The 19,104-nt window shown below is 49.6% G+C and overlaps 1 protein-coding gene across 4 annotated transcripts in view; it reads left to right on the top strand.

Annotated features, from left to right (window-relative positions):
- STON2 (stonin 2) overlaps positions 1 to 19,104 on the top strand; it is a 279,054-nt gene that overhangs the window by 77,131 nt on the left and 182,819 nt on the right. Inside the window, exon 1 of one of the 4 annotated variants that reach the window (XM_073638153.1) lies at positions 393 to 510. The exons of the other annotated variants lie outside the window; for them this stretch is intronic. Coding sequence (XP_073494254.1) covers positions 408 to 510 — 103 coding nt within the window. The 5' untranslated portion in view covers positions 393 to 407. Of the gene's footprint in view, positions 1 to 392; positions 511 to 19,104 lie in introns of those variants that run through there. 4 annotated transcript variants of the gene reach the window in all.

The following is a 19,104-nucleotide window of genomic DNA, read 5'->3' as shown; positions in this document are numbered from 1 at the left end:
ATAACGAGGGGAGAGGGCCCAGGATGATCGGGGGAGCAGCGCAGAAAGCGGCAGGCGCCACTGGCGATGCCCCTGTTGGGAGGACCACTATGACACCAGGGAGGCAAGCATCTGCGGGCGGGAAGCAGTCCAGGGAACCACTGCTGCCTGGCTCACATGGACGACGCAGAAGGGATGGAGCGGCGTGCAGCGACACCGCGCTGCCTGGCAGCGTCCGTTCTGGCAGCACGGACCAGGCACGTGCATCTGGGTCTAGTAGCCGGAGGAGACCCAGAGCTGCATCTAGGAGTATAAGACAGTCTGGCGGGAGGCGAGCGTCGAGGAGAAGACAGTTTGCAGCATCCGTGACCATTCAGGTCCCCCCCCCTGGTGACGTGGAGGCCAGGGGCGCGGGCCTTGAGTGGCGAATGGACACAGAAGTATCTGATTCCAGCGGTGACCGTGACGGAAGTGGTGATCGTCAGGACTCAGGAATTCCGGCTGGCAGGCACACAGCACCTGCTCAGCTGCGTGAGTATGATTATATGTCTTGTTTGTTGCCCGTAGGGGCTGTTTTGCTAGGGGGAGGTAGTGTTCAGTTTCCAGGGCCAGAGGGGAGGAGTTTAGGCGGTCTCGGGGGTGCAGAGGTATCAGGGATTAGGGATATCTTGCATAGCATGTCAAAGATTTTGCTTAGAATGGAGAGCGGGGCAGCGGGTGGGTCAAGGGCATCCCCCGTAGGAGCCTGGTTGCCAGGCCAGGAGGTGTTGCTGCAACCCAGTTGCGTTACGGTAGGGTCTGCGGTGGGCACAGAGGTAGCGTCTACGGGCGTTTCGGTATCGGTTCAAACGGAAAAGGACAAGGGCGATACGGTGAAGCTGGGCAAAAGGTGAGGTGTATGTGTGCTTCGAGGGACCACTGGGGGCACATTTAAAAAAAGAGGTGAAGGAGAAGATTTGGCGTGATGAATACGTCAAAATTTTCTCCCTCCTTCCCTTGGAGAAGTTTAATTTAGACAAGGGAAGGAAGGATGATAGCAAAAAGGAAGAGGAGGAGAAGCGCTGGTGGCGCTTGATCCCTCAGACTTTTGCAAATTGGCTTCAAGCATTCGCAATATTGGCCGTGGTCATTGGGGAAAAGTTTCCTGAAAATTGCTCGGGTTTATTCTGTTACTTAGATGCGATTGGGGAAGCGCATCGTACTTATGGGGGACAAACATGGCTGAGGTACGACGAGCAATTCAGGCAAAGGAAGGCGGTGCGGCCTGAGATTAAGTGGGATCAGAAAGATATTGGCCTTTGGTTAAAAGTGATGGCCCCTGCTAGATACGGGCAGTCCTTTCACGGGAGCGGAGGAAGCGGGAGTCAATCGTCGGGAACGGGTGGAGGTAGTCAGGGAGCACAGGGAGGAAAAGAGAAGTCGGGAACGTGCTGGCAATTTAATGACGGCCAGTGCAAATATGGGAACGGCTGTAAGTTCAAGCACGTTTGTTCCCATTGCAACGGGAGCTCCCATGGGGCAGCAAAATGCTTCAAAAAAGGAAAAGGAAGGATGTCTGTGGGTACCGGTCAAGGGGGTGACTCCAGTGAATCTGCTAGGGATGGCCCCCTTTCTAAGTAGATATCCTGATCAATCGAAGGCCAGGATTATTAGTGATGGTTTTTTGGAAGGTTTCAGGATCCCGCCTCCTGACCATACGGTTCCTTTTTCTGTTAAGAATTTGAGGTCTGCTTTGTTGCATCCAGAGGTTGTCGGTGTTAAGTTGGCGAAGGAAGTGGAGTTAGGTCGTATGGCGGGGCCTTTTGATAGTCTACCGGTTGAAGGTGTGATCATTTCTCCTTTGGGGGTAGTGCCTAAGAAGGAGCCGAATAAATTTCGCCTGATCCAGCATTTGTCGTACCCGAAAGGTTGTTCGGTCAATGACGGTATAGCGCCGGAATTATGTTCGGTTGAATACACATCATTTGATGCGGCAGTGTCATGGGTTCGTAGGTACGGGCCTGGGTCATTGTTAGCAAAAACTGACATTGAATCAGCTTTTAGGCTACTTACGGTTCACTCAGCTAGCATTCTGCTTTTGGGTTGTTTTTGGAGCAAATGTTATTACCTGGATAGGTGTTTGCCTATGGGCTGTTCTATTTCATGTTCCTTGTTTGAAACTTTCAGTACTTTTCTGGAATGGGTGGTCAGGGATGTTGCAGGCGTGCAGTCTGTTATTCATTACCTGGATGATTTTTTGTTCATAGGTCCCACAGATTCGTTTGTCTGTGGTAATTTGTTAGCAGCCATGGTGTGGGTTGCGGAACGTTTTGGGGTCCCTTTGGCTAAAGAGAAAACCGAAGGTACTTGTACTGTATTGAGTTTTTTTGGGAATATTGATTGATACGGAACGCATGGAATGTCGATTGCCCGAGGATAAATTATTGTTACTCAGGCAGGAGGTCGAGCGAATTGGTAAATTGCGGAAGGTGACATTGAAGGAGCTCCAGTCGCTGCTAGGGAGATTGAACTTTGCTTGTAGGATCATGCCTATGGGCAGAATATTTTGTCGCAGGTTGTCAAGGGTAACTGCGGGAGTGCGGGCATCGCATCATTTTATTCTTCTGAATAGAGAGCACAGAGAGGATTTGTTGGTGTGGAAGCGTTTTTGGGACAATTACAATGGCAGGTCATTGATTCAGCAGGAGTTTTTGAACAGCTTTGATTACGAGATTTACACGGACGCTGCTGGCTATGCTAGCTATGGAGCTTTTTGTAAGGGAAAGTGGAGCGTGGGAAAATGGCCCGATTCATGGAAAGAGAGGGGTCTTACAAAGAATCTCGCTCTGTTGGAATTATTCCCAATTGTAGTCGCAGTTTCGATTTGGGGTGAGTTCTTTTTGAATCGGAGAGCCAGGTTCCACTGTGATAATATGGGTGTTGTGGCAGTGATTAACAGCTTGTGGGCCTCATCTCCTCCGGTTATTAAGCTGGTCAAGGAGCTGGTACTCCGGTGTTTGGAGTTGAATGTGTGGATTTCGGCGGTGCATGTGCCAGGTGTCCAAAATTCTATAGCGGATGCTTTGTCTCGTTTCCTATGGGAGCGTTTCCATGCACTGGCACCAGAGGCAGAAGTCGCAGGAGTGGAATGCCCTTCGCAGTTGTAGCAGTTGATTACGGACGAGCCGGAAGATTGATCCAGGAGTCAGTGGCGAGTTCAACCTGGTCTGCTTACGAGGCATCGTGGCGAGTATGGCAAAGCTGGGTGTCGTATTGGGGGGCAATAGAGAGTGACGAGGATAGGACGTTGGCGGTCTTGTTTTTGGTTGGTAAGGCTGCGTACTTAGGGTGGTCGGCATCTGGCATTAGTAAATTTGTTGCTGGCCTCGCATTCGGTTTCAAGTTACAGGGTTTGACTGATATTACTAAATCCTTTTTGGTAAAGCAGGCACTTAAAGGTTTTCGAAAAGGTAGCAAGAGTTTGGATAAGCGTAGGCCAGTCACGTTTAGTATGTTGGAAAGGTTAGGTCTGGTTTTGGAAAGGATTTCTTGTTCTACTTTCGAGGCGGCTCTGTTTAAGTTAGCCTTTTCCTTAGCTTTTTTTGTGAGGCGATGAGGGTAGGCGAGTTGGTTGCCCCCAGCAGGAATAGGGAGGGAGGTTTATTAGCCGAAGACATGAGTTGCTGGGCCTGGGGTACCGATTTTTGGATTAGACGCTCAAAAACTGATCAATTGGGTAGAGGTAAGCGCGTCATTTTGGGTAGAGTGGACGGAGCTCTGATGTGTCCAAGAAGGTGCTTGGAGGTTTATTGGCAAGTGTGGTCAGGTAGATCCGTCCAACTGTTACGTCATTGCGACGGGTCATTTCTTTCCCGTTTCCAGTTTATAGCGGTCCTAAAAAAGGGGGTGCAGGAGTTGGGCCTTAGCCCAGGTGTTTATGGTTCGCATTCCTTTAGGATTAGCGCAGCGTCTGAGGCTGATAGGCGCGGCTTGGAGGCAGAGGTGATAAAGCGGATTTGCAGGTGGAGTTCGGATCGTTATTTGACGTATGTTCGGCATTAAATACCGCAGGTTTTTGTTATTTGCGAGTTGTTGAATATGCTTGTTTATTATTCTTTTATGTGGCGTTCCCTCATTAGCTTGGATTTTTGGGCATTCGTATGTGCATTGGGGGGCGCTGAGTGCTGACGTAAGGCGTGACGGTAGGCAATTGGCCTTTCCGAGGGTACAAGTGGTTATAAGGTGGCTAGGTTTTAGGGGGATGGTATGGAGCCGGTTTTTGTCGGAATTTCATAAAGCGGCAAGATTGGACAGAACACCGGATATTCTGGTTGTGCATTTGGGAGGGAACGATTTGGGGGCAAGGCCCGTGACAGAGTTGATTCGGGATATCCGTTTCAATTTTTTGAGATTGTGGACTTCGTTCCCGGGGGTTCTGACAGTGTGGTCAGATATAGTGCCCAGGAAGAAATGGCGGGCGGTCAGATCGGAAAAAGGAATAAATAGAGCGAGAGTGAAATTAAATAGGGCCGTATCCAGTTTTGTGTCAAGGAATGGTGGCATAAGTGTTAGGCACTTTGAGTTGGAATCGGGGGTTGGTAATTTTTGGTTGAAGGACGGTGTTCATCTCAATGGTATCGGTTTGGATCTTTGGGCATTTGCAATACAGGAGGGGAGTGAAAGGGCGTTGGTGGCTTTGGGGCACTCACGAGCCTAAGGTTTCAGGGCTGTTCGTGGTTGGCGGGGGGTTGGGTTCTTGGAGATGGTACCGAATTGTCGGTGGAAGGAATTGGGAAAAAATTCCAGGTCATTTAAATTGAGTGGGGGGTGATCTGGCAGTCGGTTCTGGGCTCTGGACGGGGTTTTACCTCGGGAGCATTTAGTTGGTTGGTCTTTCACGGAATGTGGAAGTTTTGTTGCCCTCGAGCTGGTGCTGAACGGCTGAGGGTAACATGGCGGTTGATTTTTATAGTTAATTTAAAGCCAGATCTATTAGCTCCAAGAACCCTCCCTCCATATATTTATATATATATATATATATATATATATATATATATATATATATATATATAATCTCATTGTTATTTTGTTTGTTATTTGTTGTTTGTTAATAAACGGCCGCTGTGGCCAAATTTATCCAACAAATAACATGTTGTAGAGTCTTTATTTCAGGGACGGGATCATGGGATCCCGGGGTAAGTGGGAAGTTGGAAGCCATCAGGTAGGAAACCACATTGCCCGTAACAGGTTATGGTTGACACTGCGGGGCCCCAGAAAAGATCCAGATCAGTGATCCTGGAGGTCGTCAAATCCTTCTACTCGCACCTCTTGGGGAAGAGGGATCTGGATTGGGATGAGATGTCGGCTTTTCTGGCTGAAGCAGTCCCCGAACCAGGGGTAGACCCCTCTCTGGCGTTTTGACAGAGATGATCAGGGAAGTTAAGCTGGCGATTGAAGGGCTTGCCCTAAGGAAATCTCCCGGTCCAGATGGCTTAACATCTGAATTCTATAAGACCTTTAAGGACGCCTTGGTTCCCCTCTTGACTGAGGTATTCAATGAGTGTCTTTCCTCGGGCACTCTGCCAAAGTCAATCAGGAGGTCTGCCCTGATCATCTTGTCAAAGGGTAAGGACCCATCTTGCATTGAGAATTGGCGTCCCATAGCGCTTCTCAATGCAGACAGGAAGGTTTTGGTAAAGGTGCTGTTTAATCGGCTGGTGAAATTTGTGCCCCGACTCCTTTCGGGGGCCCAGCATTGCTCTGTTTCGGGCCGCAGTACAATTAGTGCTGTACTCTGTGTCCGAGAGGCGGTGGAGCAGGGTAGGGCTGGCCACTGGAAGGGGTACATGCTGTCATTGGACCAGGCAAAAGCGTTTGATCGGGTTAATCATGAGTACCTCTGGTCTGTCCTTCTGAGATATGGCCTGCCGGGGGGGTTTGTCGATTGGCTTAAGACCTTGTATGCTGGGGCAGAGAGGTTCCCGCTTGTGAACGGTTGGATTGACAGCTCTTTTGAGGTTGGGTGTGGTGTTCGCCAGGGTTGTCCCTTGAGCCCGCTGCTGTACGTGTTTGCGATTGACCCACTTCTTAGGAGGGTGGAGCGTGGACCGTTGGCTGGGATCGGGATGGACCGGGCAGCACCGGAAGCCACTCTGAGAGTGGTGGCGTATGCTGATGACGTCACCGTTTTTGTTTCCTCTGATGGGGAGGCAGAGTGGCTGATGTCAGAGGTAAATCGCTACTCGGAGACATCCGGGTCTAAGATCAACCGGGATAAATGTGAGAGTCTCTGGCTGGGAGGAGGAGATCCTGGTTTTGATCTCCCGGACACCCTTCCAGGACCCAAAGTCTCTGCAAAAATTCTTGGCATCGAATTTGGCCAGGGGGATTAACCCAAACAAAATTGGGACAGCAGGCTAGAGATCGTCACTCAGAAGGTGAACCAATGGAAGGGTTGGTCTTTGACCCTAAGGGAAAGGGTAAACCTGATCAATACTTACCTGCTCCCTTTGCTGATCTATCTGGGCAGTGTGTGCATCTTGCCGGAGCCTCTCTGGACTCGGATCTACAGTTTGTTCTTCTAACTGTTATGGAGGAATAGACTGAACCTGGTCAAGAAGGAGGATACTTACCGTACGAGGAGACTAGGAGGGTTGGGTATGGTCAACCCTGTGGTATTCCTTGTGAATACCTTCATTAAGATCAATATTGCAAACCTCTGGAAAGAGAGGGCTCCTCTGTGGGTATTCTCCAGTAAGGGATAGTTTCAGCCTTTCTTCCAGGAATGGGAGACAGGAGGGCAAGTGAAGGATCTACGCACACCGCATGGACATCTCCCGGCTTACGCTACCCTGGTTCTGAAGGTAATTTGCCGGTGGGGTCTGGGAATGTGGGAGGTCAGGACTCTGCCAAGGAAGCTCCTTGACAAAAGGGTTCTGTTGACCCATTTTCAGAGGCCTCTGGCGCTCAGGGATTGCCTAAGTCGGGATCTTGGGGTGGGTCTGCATCTTTTGAATTCTATCAGGATCCCCTCGTAGTTTTGGGACTTGGCTTGGCGCTGCTTCCATGGGAAACTGTGTGTGAGGGACAATCTGAAGTGTAGGAGCTCTGAGGACAGGAACTGTCCTCGGGAGCATTGTGGTACCATGCTTGAAAGCATGGACCACTTCCTGCTTCGTTGTCCCTTTAACACAGAGGTGTACAACAGGGTGGGCGCCTCCATTGGCTGGCCCCGGCTGGCCGGTCTCTCTTATGCGGAATGGGCCTATGGAGCATTTGGGGACCTGGGTGGTCGGGACCACTGCACCTTATTTCTAGTTAGCGCAGTGGTTAGGTATCACACGTGGAACGCACGGTGCTTAGTATCGACGCAGCGGAAAATCCTCCCAGTGGACGATGTGTTTAGGACCATACTCGGTGACCTGGTGAAGGTGCGTTCTCTGGAGTATGAGAGACTGGGTACACGGAGGGCCGCTCTCCTCTGGAGGGGCTTTTCTTTTAGTGTGCCCTAGTCTGGTCATCTCTCCTGGTGGTGGGCTGCTGCTGACACCATAGATTTTTGTTTTATTGATCAGTAGACAGTGATGTAGGGCTGCAGGCGCTGAACTTGGGCTTTGTCAGTTGTGGTTATTGTATTGTTTGTTTCTGTATATATTGTATATATGGGTTTGGGTGGAGGTGTTAGGTTGGGTGGAGGGAAAAGGGGGGAGGTGGGTTCATCTTGTGGGACACTGGTTATTTGGGTGAAAAACTGGCACTGCCTGATCTGGCCTATGGACGTTGGACATGGACTGAGGCATGAGACGCAGGAGCAGCTCTCAGGTCAGTGCCGGGGAGGGACTGGTGGGCTCCAGTGTGGGGGGTTTTGTTTTGTCTTGTATATATTTGTATAGTTAGTATTTATTTTATATTAATTAAAAAAAAAAAAGTTTGTATATATTTGTCAGCTATTGTTTATTTTGTTTATGTTTATTTTATTTATTGTTTGTGGTTATTATTTTCTTTGGTAACCAGACCAGAAGTCTGTAGTGTAAGTTCTTATTATTGTGTATATATGTATAATATGTGTGTGAGGAGAGAGGGAGCGGCTGGACCAGCAGAATAGTGAGTGCAGCTCTGGAGTATAATACAGGATGTAACTCAGGATCAGTAATGTAATGTATGTACACAGTGACTGCACCAGCAGAATAGTGAGTGCAGCTCTGGAGTATAATACAGGAGGTAACTCAGGATCAGTAATGTATGTACACAGTAACTGCACCAGCAGAATAGTGAGTGCAGCTCTGGAGTATAATACAGGAGGTAACTCAGGATCAGTAATGTAATGTATGTACACAGTGACTGCACCAGCAGAATAGTGAGTGCAGCTCTGGAGTATAATACAGGATGTAACTCAGGATCAGTAATGTAATGTATATACACAGTGACTGCACCAGCAGAATAGTGATTGCAGCTCTGGAGTATAATACAGGATGTAACTCAGGATCAGTAATGTAATGTATGTACACAGTGACTGCACCAGCAGAATAGTGAGTGCAGCTCTGGAGTATAATACAGGAGGTAACTCAGGATCAGTAATGTAATGTATGTACACAGTGACTGCACCAGCAGAATAGTGAGTGCAGCTCTGGAGTTTAATACAGGATGTAACTCAGGATCAGTAATGTAATGTATGTACACAGTGACTGCACCAGCAGAATAGTGAGTGCAGCTCTGGGGTATAATACAGGATGTAACTCAGGATCAGTAATGTAATGTATGTACACAGTGACTGCACCAGCAGAATAGTGAGTGCAGCTCTGGAGTATAATACAGGAGGTAACTCAGGATCAGTAATGTAATGTATGTACACAGTGACTGCACCAGCAGAATAGTGAGTGCAGCTCTGGAGTTTAATACAGGATGTAACTCAGGATCAGTAATGTAATGTATGTACACAGTGACTGCACCAGCAGAATAGTGAGTGCAGCTCTGGAGTTTAATACAGGATGTAACTCAGGATCAGTAATGTAATGTATGTACACAGTGACTGCACCAGCAGAATAGTGAGTGCAGCTCTGGAGTATAATACAGGAGGTAACTCAGGATCAGTAATGTAATGTATGTACACAGTGACTGCACCAGCAGAATAGTGAGTGCAGCTCTGGAGTTTAATACAGGATGTAACTCAGGATCAGTAATGTAATGTATGTACACAGTGACTGCACCAGCAGAATAGTGAGTGCAGCTCTGGAGTATAATACAGGATGTAACTCAGGATCAGTAATGTAATGTATGTACACAGTGACTGCACCAGCAGAATAGTGAGTGCAGCTCTGGAGTATAATACAGGAGGTAACTCAGGATCAGTAATGTAATGTATGTACACAGTGACTACAGCTGCAGAATAGTGAGTGCAGCTCTGGAGTATAATACAGGAGGTAACTCAGGATCAGTAATGTAGTGTATGTACACAGTGACTGCACCAGCAGAATAGTGAGTGCAGCTCTGGAGTATAATACAGGAAGTAACTCAGGATCAGTTATGTAATGTATGTACACAGTGACAGCACCAGCAGAATAGTGAGTGCAGCTCTGGAGTATAATACAGGATGTAACTCCGGATCAGTAATGTAATGTATGTACATAGTGACTGCACCAGCAGAATAGTGAGTGCAGCTCTGGAGTATAATACAGGATGTAATTCAGGATCAGTAATGTAGTGTATGTACACAGTGACTACAGCTGCAGAATAGTGAGTGCAGCTCCGGAGTATAATACAGGAGGTAACTCAAGATGAGTAATGTAATGTATGTACACAGTGACTGCACCAGCAGAATAGTGAGTGCAGCTCTGGAGTATAATACAGGAGGTAACTCAAGATGAGTAATGTAATGTATGTACACAGTGACTGCACCAGCAGAATAGTGAGTGCAGCTCTGGAGTATAATACAGGATATAACTCAGGATCAGTAATGTAATGTATGTACACAGTGACTGCACCAGCAGAATAGTGAGTGCAGCTCTGGAGTATAATACAGGAGGTGACTCAGGATCAGTAATGTAATGTATGTACACAGTGACTGCACCAGCAGAATAGTGAGTGCAGCTCTGGAGTATAATACAGGATATAACTCAGGATCAGTAATGTAATGTATGTAAACAGTGACTGCACCAGCAGAATAGTGAGTGCAGCTCTGGAGTATAATACAGGATGTAACCCAGGATCAGTAATGTAATGTATGTACACAGTGACTACAGCAGCAGAATAGTGAGTGCAGCCCTGGAGTATAATACAGGATGTAACTCAGGATCAGTAATGTAATGTATGTACACAGGGACTGCACCAGCAGAATAGTGAGTGCAGCTCTGGAGTATAATACAGGATGTAACTCAGGATCAGTAATGTAATGTATGTACATAGTGACTCCACCAGCAGAATAGTGAGTGCAGCTCTGGGGTATAATACAGGATGTAACTCAGGATCAGTAATGTAATGTATGTACACAGTGACTGCACCAGCAGAATAGTGAGTGCAGCTCTGGAGTATAATACAGGATGTAACTCAGGATCAGTAATGTAATGTATGTACACAGTGACTGCACCAGCAGAATAGTGAGTGCAGCTCTGGACTATAATACAGGATGTAACTCAGGATCAGTAATGTAATGTATGTACACAGTGACTGCACCAGCAGAATAGTGAGTGCAGCTCTGGAGGATAATACACGAGGTAACTCAGGATCAGTAATGTAATGTATGTACACAGTGACTGCACCAGCAGAATAGTGAGTGCAGCTGTGGAGTATAATACAGGATGTAACTCAGGATCAGTAATGTAATGTATGTACACAGTGACTGCACCAGCGGAATAGTGAGTGCAGCTCTGGAGTATAATACAGGATGTAACTCAGGATCAGTAATGTAATGTATGTACACAGTGACTGCACCAGCAGAATAGTGTGTGCAGCTCTGGAGTATAATACAGGATGTAACTCAGGATCAGTAATGTAATGTATGTACACAGTGACTGCACCAGCAGAATAGTGAGTGCAGCTCTGGAGTATAATACAGGATGTAACTCAGGATCAGTAATGTAATGTATGTACACAGTGACTGCACCAGCAGAATAGTGAGTGCAGCTCTGGAGTATAATACAGGATGTAACTCAGGATCAGTAATGTAATGTATGTACACAGTGACTGCACCAGCAGAATAGTGAGTGCAGCTCTGGAGTATAATACAGGATGTAACTCAGGATCAGTAATGTAATGTATGTACACAGTGACTGCACCAGCAGAATAGTGAGTGCAGCTCTGGAGTATAATACAGGAGGTAACTCAGGATCAGTAATGTAATGTTTGTATATAGTGACTGCACCAGCAGAATAGTGAGTGCAGCTCTGGAGTATAATACAGGAGGTAACTCAGGATCAGTAATGTATGTGTAGCACCCCGAGGGCTCGGCTGCTACAGGGGTATTGCATCTCGATCCAGAGGTGTGGTATTCCACTCCCGGGTAAGGATGGAGTGTGGGACCGAGCTCAGTTAGCTGCATGCACTACACTCATCCCATTTCCGGGGGACAGAACAACGGTACTCCCACTAGGTAGATGTGCAGGTACGACAGCGTCTGTCCCTGGCTGGAGTGGGAGGGGGGGAGGAACATCCCAGTAGTGTAGGAGCAGACAGGGGAGGGACTCTGGGCATAGGAAGGAGCCCATTGGGTGCTAGTCACCTGGGCTCGGGTGTCAGAGGGAGTATAAGAGGTGGGCACCATCTTGAGACAGGGTTGAGTCTGAGGAGAAGCTGAGGGAGAGTTCAGCCAGAGAGGGCTGACAGGGAGCTGTGGCTCCGGCTGGGCCCAGCTCCAGGGCCAGGCCTGAAGCGCAGAGAAAGAGGAAGAAGAGGAAAAACCCAGTGAAAGGCCCAGAGACACAATTAGAGGGAACCCTGAGATCCCACAAGTGAACTAAGACGGGTTAAGGGTTGGCAGAAGAGGGTACCGGATCCCAAGCTGGTGGAGGCAAAACATCCTTAGCCAGGAACCGGAGATCGTGGACAAGTTTTGGCGCGACCCCTCACCATATCCACCAGGAAGGCAAACCACGCATAGGGTCAGGGAAGCCGGGAAAGGTTTCGCCACCCAAAAGACCCGAGGGAGCCGGACAAAGGTGGGTCCCTGGTGAGGACGGCCCGTAGGAAGGAATAGAGGGGAGCTTGGGACCACGCTCTGGAACTGCCTGGGGGTTGGCCGAGTCCCGCACCTGGTGGACGCAGCACGGCTCGGGTGGTCACTGCTGGCCGAAGTGACCGGAGCAACACCTGTGAGTAAAAGCCTTGAACTGCACCACACGTCTCTGAGCTTCCTTGCTGCACCATCACTACCACAATCTCCACATCTGCTGCCCTGAGGCCATACCCCTCCCGTTGGGGGTTCTACCAGCTACGCTGCACAACCTTACCACCGGCCTCAGCGGTCTGCCCTGCAGCGGCGGCTTCATAGCCGCATTCAACGGGTGGCGTAGTCGAACATTCTAACATCTACTGCTAAAGACTGCCGCTCAGTTTGACTCCCTGGGCACGGACCGGGTCACCGCCACGAGACTACTACCCCCATCTGATCCGGCTCCGGGTAAGCCCCCGTGCGCGCGATGCCGCACGACACAGCAGGCCCAGGGGCGCGTCAACTTTGGCGTAGTCGGCAGGATTACGTGCCCGCAACCACCGGGTACTGCGTGCCTGAAGAAAAGTTCACATTTACCGTAAAAAGGAGTCTCCCGCCAATTCCAGAGGGTTCCCGCCATCGGACGCCATCTCGGGTCGTTTCCCGCCGTTTGCCCGCCATCTGCAGCCTTTTCCCGCCATCCACGGAGTTTCCCGCCATAAGGAGACGATTCCCGCCATCTGAGACGATTTCCCGCCCTGGCAGAGCGGACTCCATTGTGGGCGTGCCAGAGGGTGGCAAGAGGCCACCTCCCATCGTGGGCCAGGTTAAGGAATGGCGCCAAAAGCGGAAACCGCCCCCACCAGCAGAGACTGCAATGATAGAAATGTCCATCAGTGTGAGAGGGCTGCCCCTGGAACTGACAATCACTAAGTTGCCCCGGGACCACCCTCAATGGGGGCGGATACAGAACAAAACCAAGAAGATGGGTGCGGCCTGGAGGAGTCTGGACAGATCGCACCCGGAGATGGAGGGAGAGTCGATCAGCACCGACCCTGTGGTCCGGAACATGTTGCAGGCTGCCACCCCAGAAGGCCTGGTGGAGATCCTGGCACAGCTCCCCAGAAATCGGGAGCGTGCACAGACCGCGCTGGAGGCCTTGGCCCGGAAGATGGCCCGGGTACAGCAAGAAGCGCTGGCCGAGTGGAGGAGAGAGATGGTCCAGCAGGCTGGAACCCGCCAGCAGAGGATGCCACCCGCAACGTGGAGCGTGTCTGCCCCTGAGGATGGTGCAGGAGGAACGGAGGCCGGAGACGACGACGCGGAGGGAGCCGCAGAGATGGAAGCAGGTAATGGGGACGTCATCACCCCGTAGCCGCAAGCCTGCCCCAGCTCCCCGTCGCAGAGCCCGAAGTTCCACTTACCGCGCCCGTTGCCGCACCGCCGCTGCTTCCAACTAGGCCTCAAGCGGCAGGAGCCGCGGTCGTGCCCTCTGTTACGCCACGCCCCTTGACCCTGAGCGCGGCAAAAGAGGAAGAGCCCCCGGCCTGGTCGCAGGGCCGAGTACCCCCGGGCGCCGCAGTCTCCACAGCGCCCTCTACCTCCACAGCGCCACCGTCCTGGTCGCAGGGCCGAGTACCCCAGGGCGCCGCCGTCTCCACAGTACCCTTCACCTTCAGAGTGCCACCGGCCTGGTCGCAAGGCCTGGTGAATCCGGGCGCCGCTGCCCCCACCGCGCCCTCAACCTCCACAGTGCTGCCCCCGGGGTGAAGACCTATTCACGCAGCACACTTGCCCGGATGGGCAGTCCTTCGTGTGGCCACCGGAGTACGTCAACCCCCGACTCCGGAAGGAGTGGCCCCAGTGTGAGCCTCTGATCCCGGCTCCGGCGCCCGCCAACATAGTCCCGCTCCCATTGGAAGAGGCCCAATTTGCGTGGGATCCGACCGGTGAGGACCTCATGGAGTTCACCAAGGAAACCCGGGCGGCCGCAGCCCGGCGTGAGGAGTGCTGCCATCAACAGCTAGAGGTCTTTGGGAGAGAACGGCGAGAGAGGCGGATCCGCGAGGAACAGCTGCAGGTCCAAAGCGCGGAGCAGAAACGCCGGGCCCGACGAAACCCCCGTGCGGCCCACGGTCCCCGCGCCAACGGGACCGTAATAAAGTTCCAGTTGGAGCATGGCTGGGGCTTTATCCGGGATCACAGAACCCCCGGCGATGTCTTTGTCACCCGCAGGGATGTCGAGTCTCACCTGCCGGAGGGACACCGAGGACGTGATGAGGTTACCTTCACCCGGCACCAGTGTGCCAAAGGACCATACGCCCTTCACGTGCATCGGTTGACTGAGGAGGAGTTACAGTGGGAGGAAGATCAAGAGGACCCGGACGGGTCTGAAGACTATCCTCAGGCGGAGACAAGGAGAAGACACCGCTACTGAAGGGAAGTAGCCCAAATAAAGTACTGTAAATAGTTACCCGTAAGGGTACTTGACATGCTGCTAATCAGAGTATGGTCCCCGTTGGGACTAGTGTGGAACTGTTTAAAGGGACTGTTTCCTGTGTGCCCCATCCCTAACCAGGCTGAGGACTGTGAGCAGCCATTTTCCTTATTCCCCACTGGCCGAGGACTGAGAGCGGCCATACCCTGTAAATAGTTGCGCTTCCTAAAGCGCCCCCTTTTGGTTTTATAAAGAACTGTTTTTCTCTAGTGACTGTTGCACTTTACCCGGTCATAAGTTGCACCGTGGCCGGAGGAACAAGAATGCTTTATATGGAAAAGTTTAATATCAAAAGTTTATGCTGCTAAGATAGTAATCTAAAAAAAAAAAGTTACCTGTAACGTTATATTTTTCTGATAATGTTTTTTATAATGTTTTATATGTTAGTGTGTACTTTAAAAAATTTTTGTATGTTTTGTTTTATTCTTTTACAGCCCGAGGACGTGCTGTGATTTACCAGGGGGGAATGTAGCACCCCGAGGGCTCGGCTGCTACAGGGGTATTGCACCTCGATCCAGAGGTGTGGTATTCCACTCCCGGGTAAGGATGGAGTGTGGGACCGAGCTCAGTTAGCTGCATGCACTACACTCATCCCATTTCCGGGGGACAGAACAACGGTACTCCCACTAGGTAGATGTGCAGGTACGACAGCGTCTGTCCCTGGCTGGAGTGGGAGGGGGGGAGGAACATCCCAGTAGTGTAGGAGCAGACAGGGGAGGGACTCTGGGCATAGGAAGGAGCCCATTGGGTGCTAGTCACCTGGGCTCGGGTGTCAGAGGGAGTATAAGAGGTGGGCACCATCTTGAGACAGGGTTGAGTCTGAGGAGAAGCTGAGGGAGAGTTCAGCCAGAGAGGGCTGACAGGGAGCTGTGGCTCCGGCTGGGCCCAGCTCCAGGGCCAGGCCTGAAGCGCAGAGAAAGAGGAAGAAGAGGAAAAACCCAGTGAAAGGCCCAGAGACACAATTAGAGGGAACCCTGAGATCCCACAAGTGAACTAAGACGGGTGAAGGGTTGGCAGAAGAGGGTACCGGATCCCAAGCTGGTGGAGGCAAAACATCCTTAGCCAGGAACCGGAGGTCGTGGACAAGTTTTGGCGCGACCCCTCACCATATCCACCAGGAAGGCAAACCACGCATAGGGTCAGGGAAGCCGGGAAAGGTTTCGCCACCCAAAAGACCCGAGGGAGCCGGACAAAGGTGGGTCCCTGGTGAGGACGGCCCGTAGGAAGGAATAGAGGGGAGCTTGGGACCACGCTCTGGAACTGCCTGGGGGTTGGCCGAGTCCCGCACCTGGTGGACGCAGCACGGCTCGGGTGGTCACTGCTGGCCGAAGTGACCGGAGCAACACCTGTGAGTAAAAGCCTTGAACTGCACCACACGTCTCTGAGCTTCCTTGCTGCACCATCACTACCACAATCTCCACATCTGCTGCCCTGAGGCCATACCCCTCCCGTTGGGGGTTCTACCAGCTACGCTGAACAACCTTACCACCGGCCTCAGCGGTCTGCCCTGCAGCGGCGGCTTCATAGCCGCATTCAACGGGTGGCGTAGTCGAACATTCTAACATCTACTGCTAAAGACTGCCGCTCAGTTTGACTCCCTGGGGACGGACCGGGTCACCGCCACGAGACTACTACCCCCATCTGATCCGGCTCCGGGTAAGCCCCCGTGCGCGCGATGCCGCACGACACAGCAGGCCCAGGGGCGCGTCATATGTACACAGTAACTGCACCAGCAGAATAGTGAGTGCAGCTCTGGAGTATAATATAAAGGATGTAACTCAGGATCAGTAATGTAATGTATGTACACAGTGACTGCACCAGCAGAATAGTGACTGCAGCTCTGGAGTATAATACAGGAGGTAACTCAGGATCAGTAATGTAATGTATGTACACAGTGACTGCACCAGCAGAATAGTGACTGCAGCTCTGGAGTATAATACAGGAGGTAACTCAGGATCAGTAATGTATGTACACAGTAACTGCACCAGCAGAATAGTGAGTGCAGCTCTGGAGTATAATACAGGAGGTAACTCAGGATCAGTAATGTAATGTATGTATATAGTGACTGCACCAGCAGAATAGTGAGTGCAGCTCTGGAGTATAATACAGGAGGTAACTCAGGATCAGTAATGTATGCACACAGTAACTGCACCAGCAGAATAGTGAGTGCAGCTCTGGAGTATAATACAGGAGGTAACTCAGGATCAGTAATGTAATGTATGTACACAGTGACTGTACCAGCAGAATAGTGAGTGCAGCTCTGGGGTATAATACAGGATGTAACTCAGGATCAGTAATGTAATGTATGTAGACAGTGACTGCACCAGCAGAATAGTGAGTGGAGCTCTGGAGTATAATACAGGAGGTAACTCAGGATCAGTAATGTAATGTATGTACACAGTGACTGCACCAGCAGAATAGTGAGTGCAGCTCTGGAGTATAATACAGGAGGTAACTCAGGATCAGTAATGTAATGTATGTACACAGTGACTGCACCAGCAGAATAGTGAGTGCAGCTCTGGAGTATAATACAGGAGGTAACTCAGGATCAGTAATGTAATGTATGTACACAGTAACTGCACCAGCAGAATAGTGAGTGCAGCTCTGGAGTATAATAGAGGATGTAACTCAGGATCAGTAATGTAATGTATGTACACAGTGACTGTACCAGCAGAATAGTGAGTGCAGCTCTGGAGTATAATACAGGATGTAACTCAGGATCAGTAATGTAATGTATGTATATAGTGACTGCACCAGCAGAATAGTGAGTGCAGCTCTGGAGTATAATACAGGAGGTAACTCAGGATCAGTAATGTAATGTATGTACACAGTGACTGTACCAGCAGAATAGTGAGTGCAGCTCTGGAGTATAATACAGGATGTAACTCAGGATCAGTAATGTAATGTATGTATATAGTGACTGCACCAGCAGAATAGGGAGTGCAGCTCTGGAGTATAATACAGGAGGTAACTCAGGATCAGTAATGTATGCACACAGTAACTGCACCAGCAGAATAGTGAGTGCAGCTCTGGAGTATAATACAGGAGGTAACTCAGGATCAGTAATGTAATGTATGTACACAGTGACTGTACCAGCAGAATAGTGAGTGCAGCTCTGGGGTATAATACAGGATGTAACTCAGGATCAGTAATGTAATGTATGTAGACAGTGACTGCACCAGCAGAATAGTGAGTGGAGTTCTGGAGTATAATACAGGAGGTAACTCAGGATCAGTAATGTAATGTATGTACACAGTGACTGCACCAGCAGAATAGTGAGTGCAGCTCTGGAGTATAATACAGGAGGTAACTCAGGATCAGTAATGTAATGTATGTACACAGTGACTGCACCAGCAGAATAGTGAGTGCAGCTCTGGAGTATAATACAGGAGGTAACTCAGGATCAGTAATGTAATGTATGTACACAGTGACTGCACCAGCAGAATAGTGAGTGCAGCTCTGGAGTATAATACAGGATGTAACTCAGAATCAGTAATGTAATGTATGTACATAGTGACTGCACCAGCAGAATAGTGAGTGCAGCTCTGGAGTATAATAAAGGAGGTAACTCAGGATCAGTAATGTAATGTATGCATGTTATCCAAGAAATTATCCTGATAGATACTGGGACTGCGAGGGATTTACCCTGGACTCCTCAAACACCCTACTATGAGGCTGGGTCTTTCGAAATCTGGGTCAGAAGAAGCATGGGATCCAGATAAGTAGTTTTCTTTCTTGGATAATTATACATAAACTCTGCCTGATTAACTACTCCTGATGAACCTTTTAAAGGAGAAACGCGTCGAGTTGTCATTTGGGTTGGTTAGGCCATATATTCATTCATGCTTGGAGTATGGTATTGTGTATAAACATTATATGTGTAATCAGAAACTTGCAGTCATGTTATCATTAGTGATTCTGAGTCGCTGGCGTTGGATATCCTAGTTATGATAATCTGGATTGGATTCATCCTGACATTGCATGTTATTGAATTTTTGATATTCTAATTTTTCTGGTCCGCAAACTTATAATTATATTATGAATCTGATATTCCATATTAATGGATTTCATTCTTTACCACTGAAATATATATAGGACTAAATCTCCAGAGCATACTTCTTAGTTTCTCTTCTTTACTGGTATGTCTGCAGCTGATTGCACTGATCAGGGCTGCAGACATAATCATTTTTCTACCGTTTGCTCTCTGATGAAATAAAACAATACGACTCTACCTCAAAAAGTCTTTTTGCACTATTTGCACTTTCCTAACTGTTTACTGTCCCTATAGGGTGATGTAGGGAGAGTAGGGTGAGTCGTCGAGGAGCGGGGGCGCCATAGCGCAGGATATAGGGTGCCAACCTCCGCTGCAAGGTAGGGCTAGGTCGTGCCAATGCAGGGTCAGGGGCACCCCTCTTCATTTTCTGTATTGTGCACTGATAGTGGGGTTTGTTGTTTTAATAATGAGAATAGGATTTTAAAAGATATTTAATAAAAGTTGAACTTTAAT

This window comes from Phyllobates terribilis, unplaced genomic scaffold, assembly GCF_046119375.1.
Source record: "Phyllobates terribilis strain yellow unplaced genomic scaffold, ASM4611937v1 Scaffold_7__3_contigs__length_470593459, whole genome shotgun sequence".
NCBI lineage: Eukaryota > Metazoa > Chordata > Amphibia > Anura > Dendrobatidae > Phyllobates > Phyllobates terribilis.
This window is presented reverse-complemented; position numbering and strand designations above follow the sequence as displayed.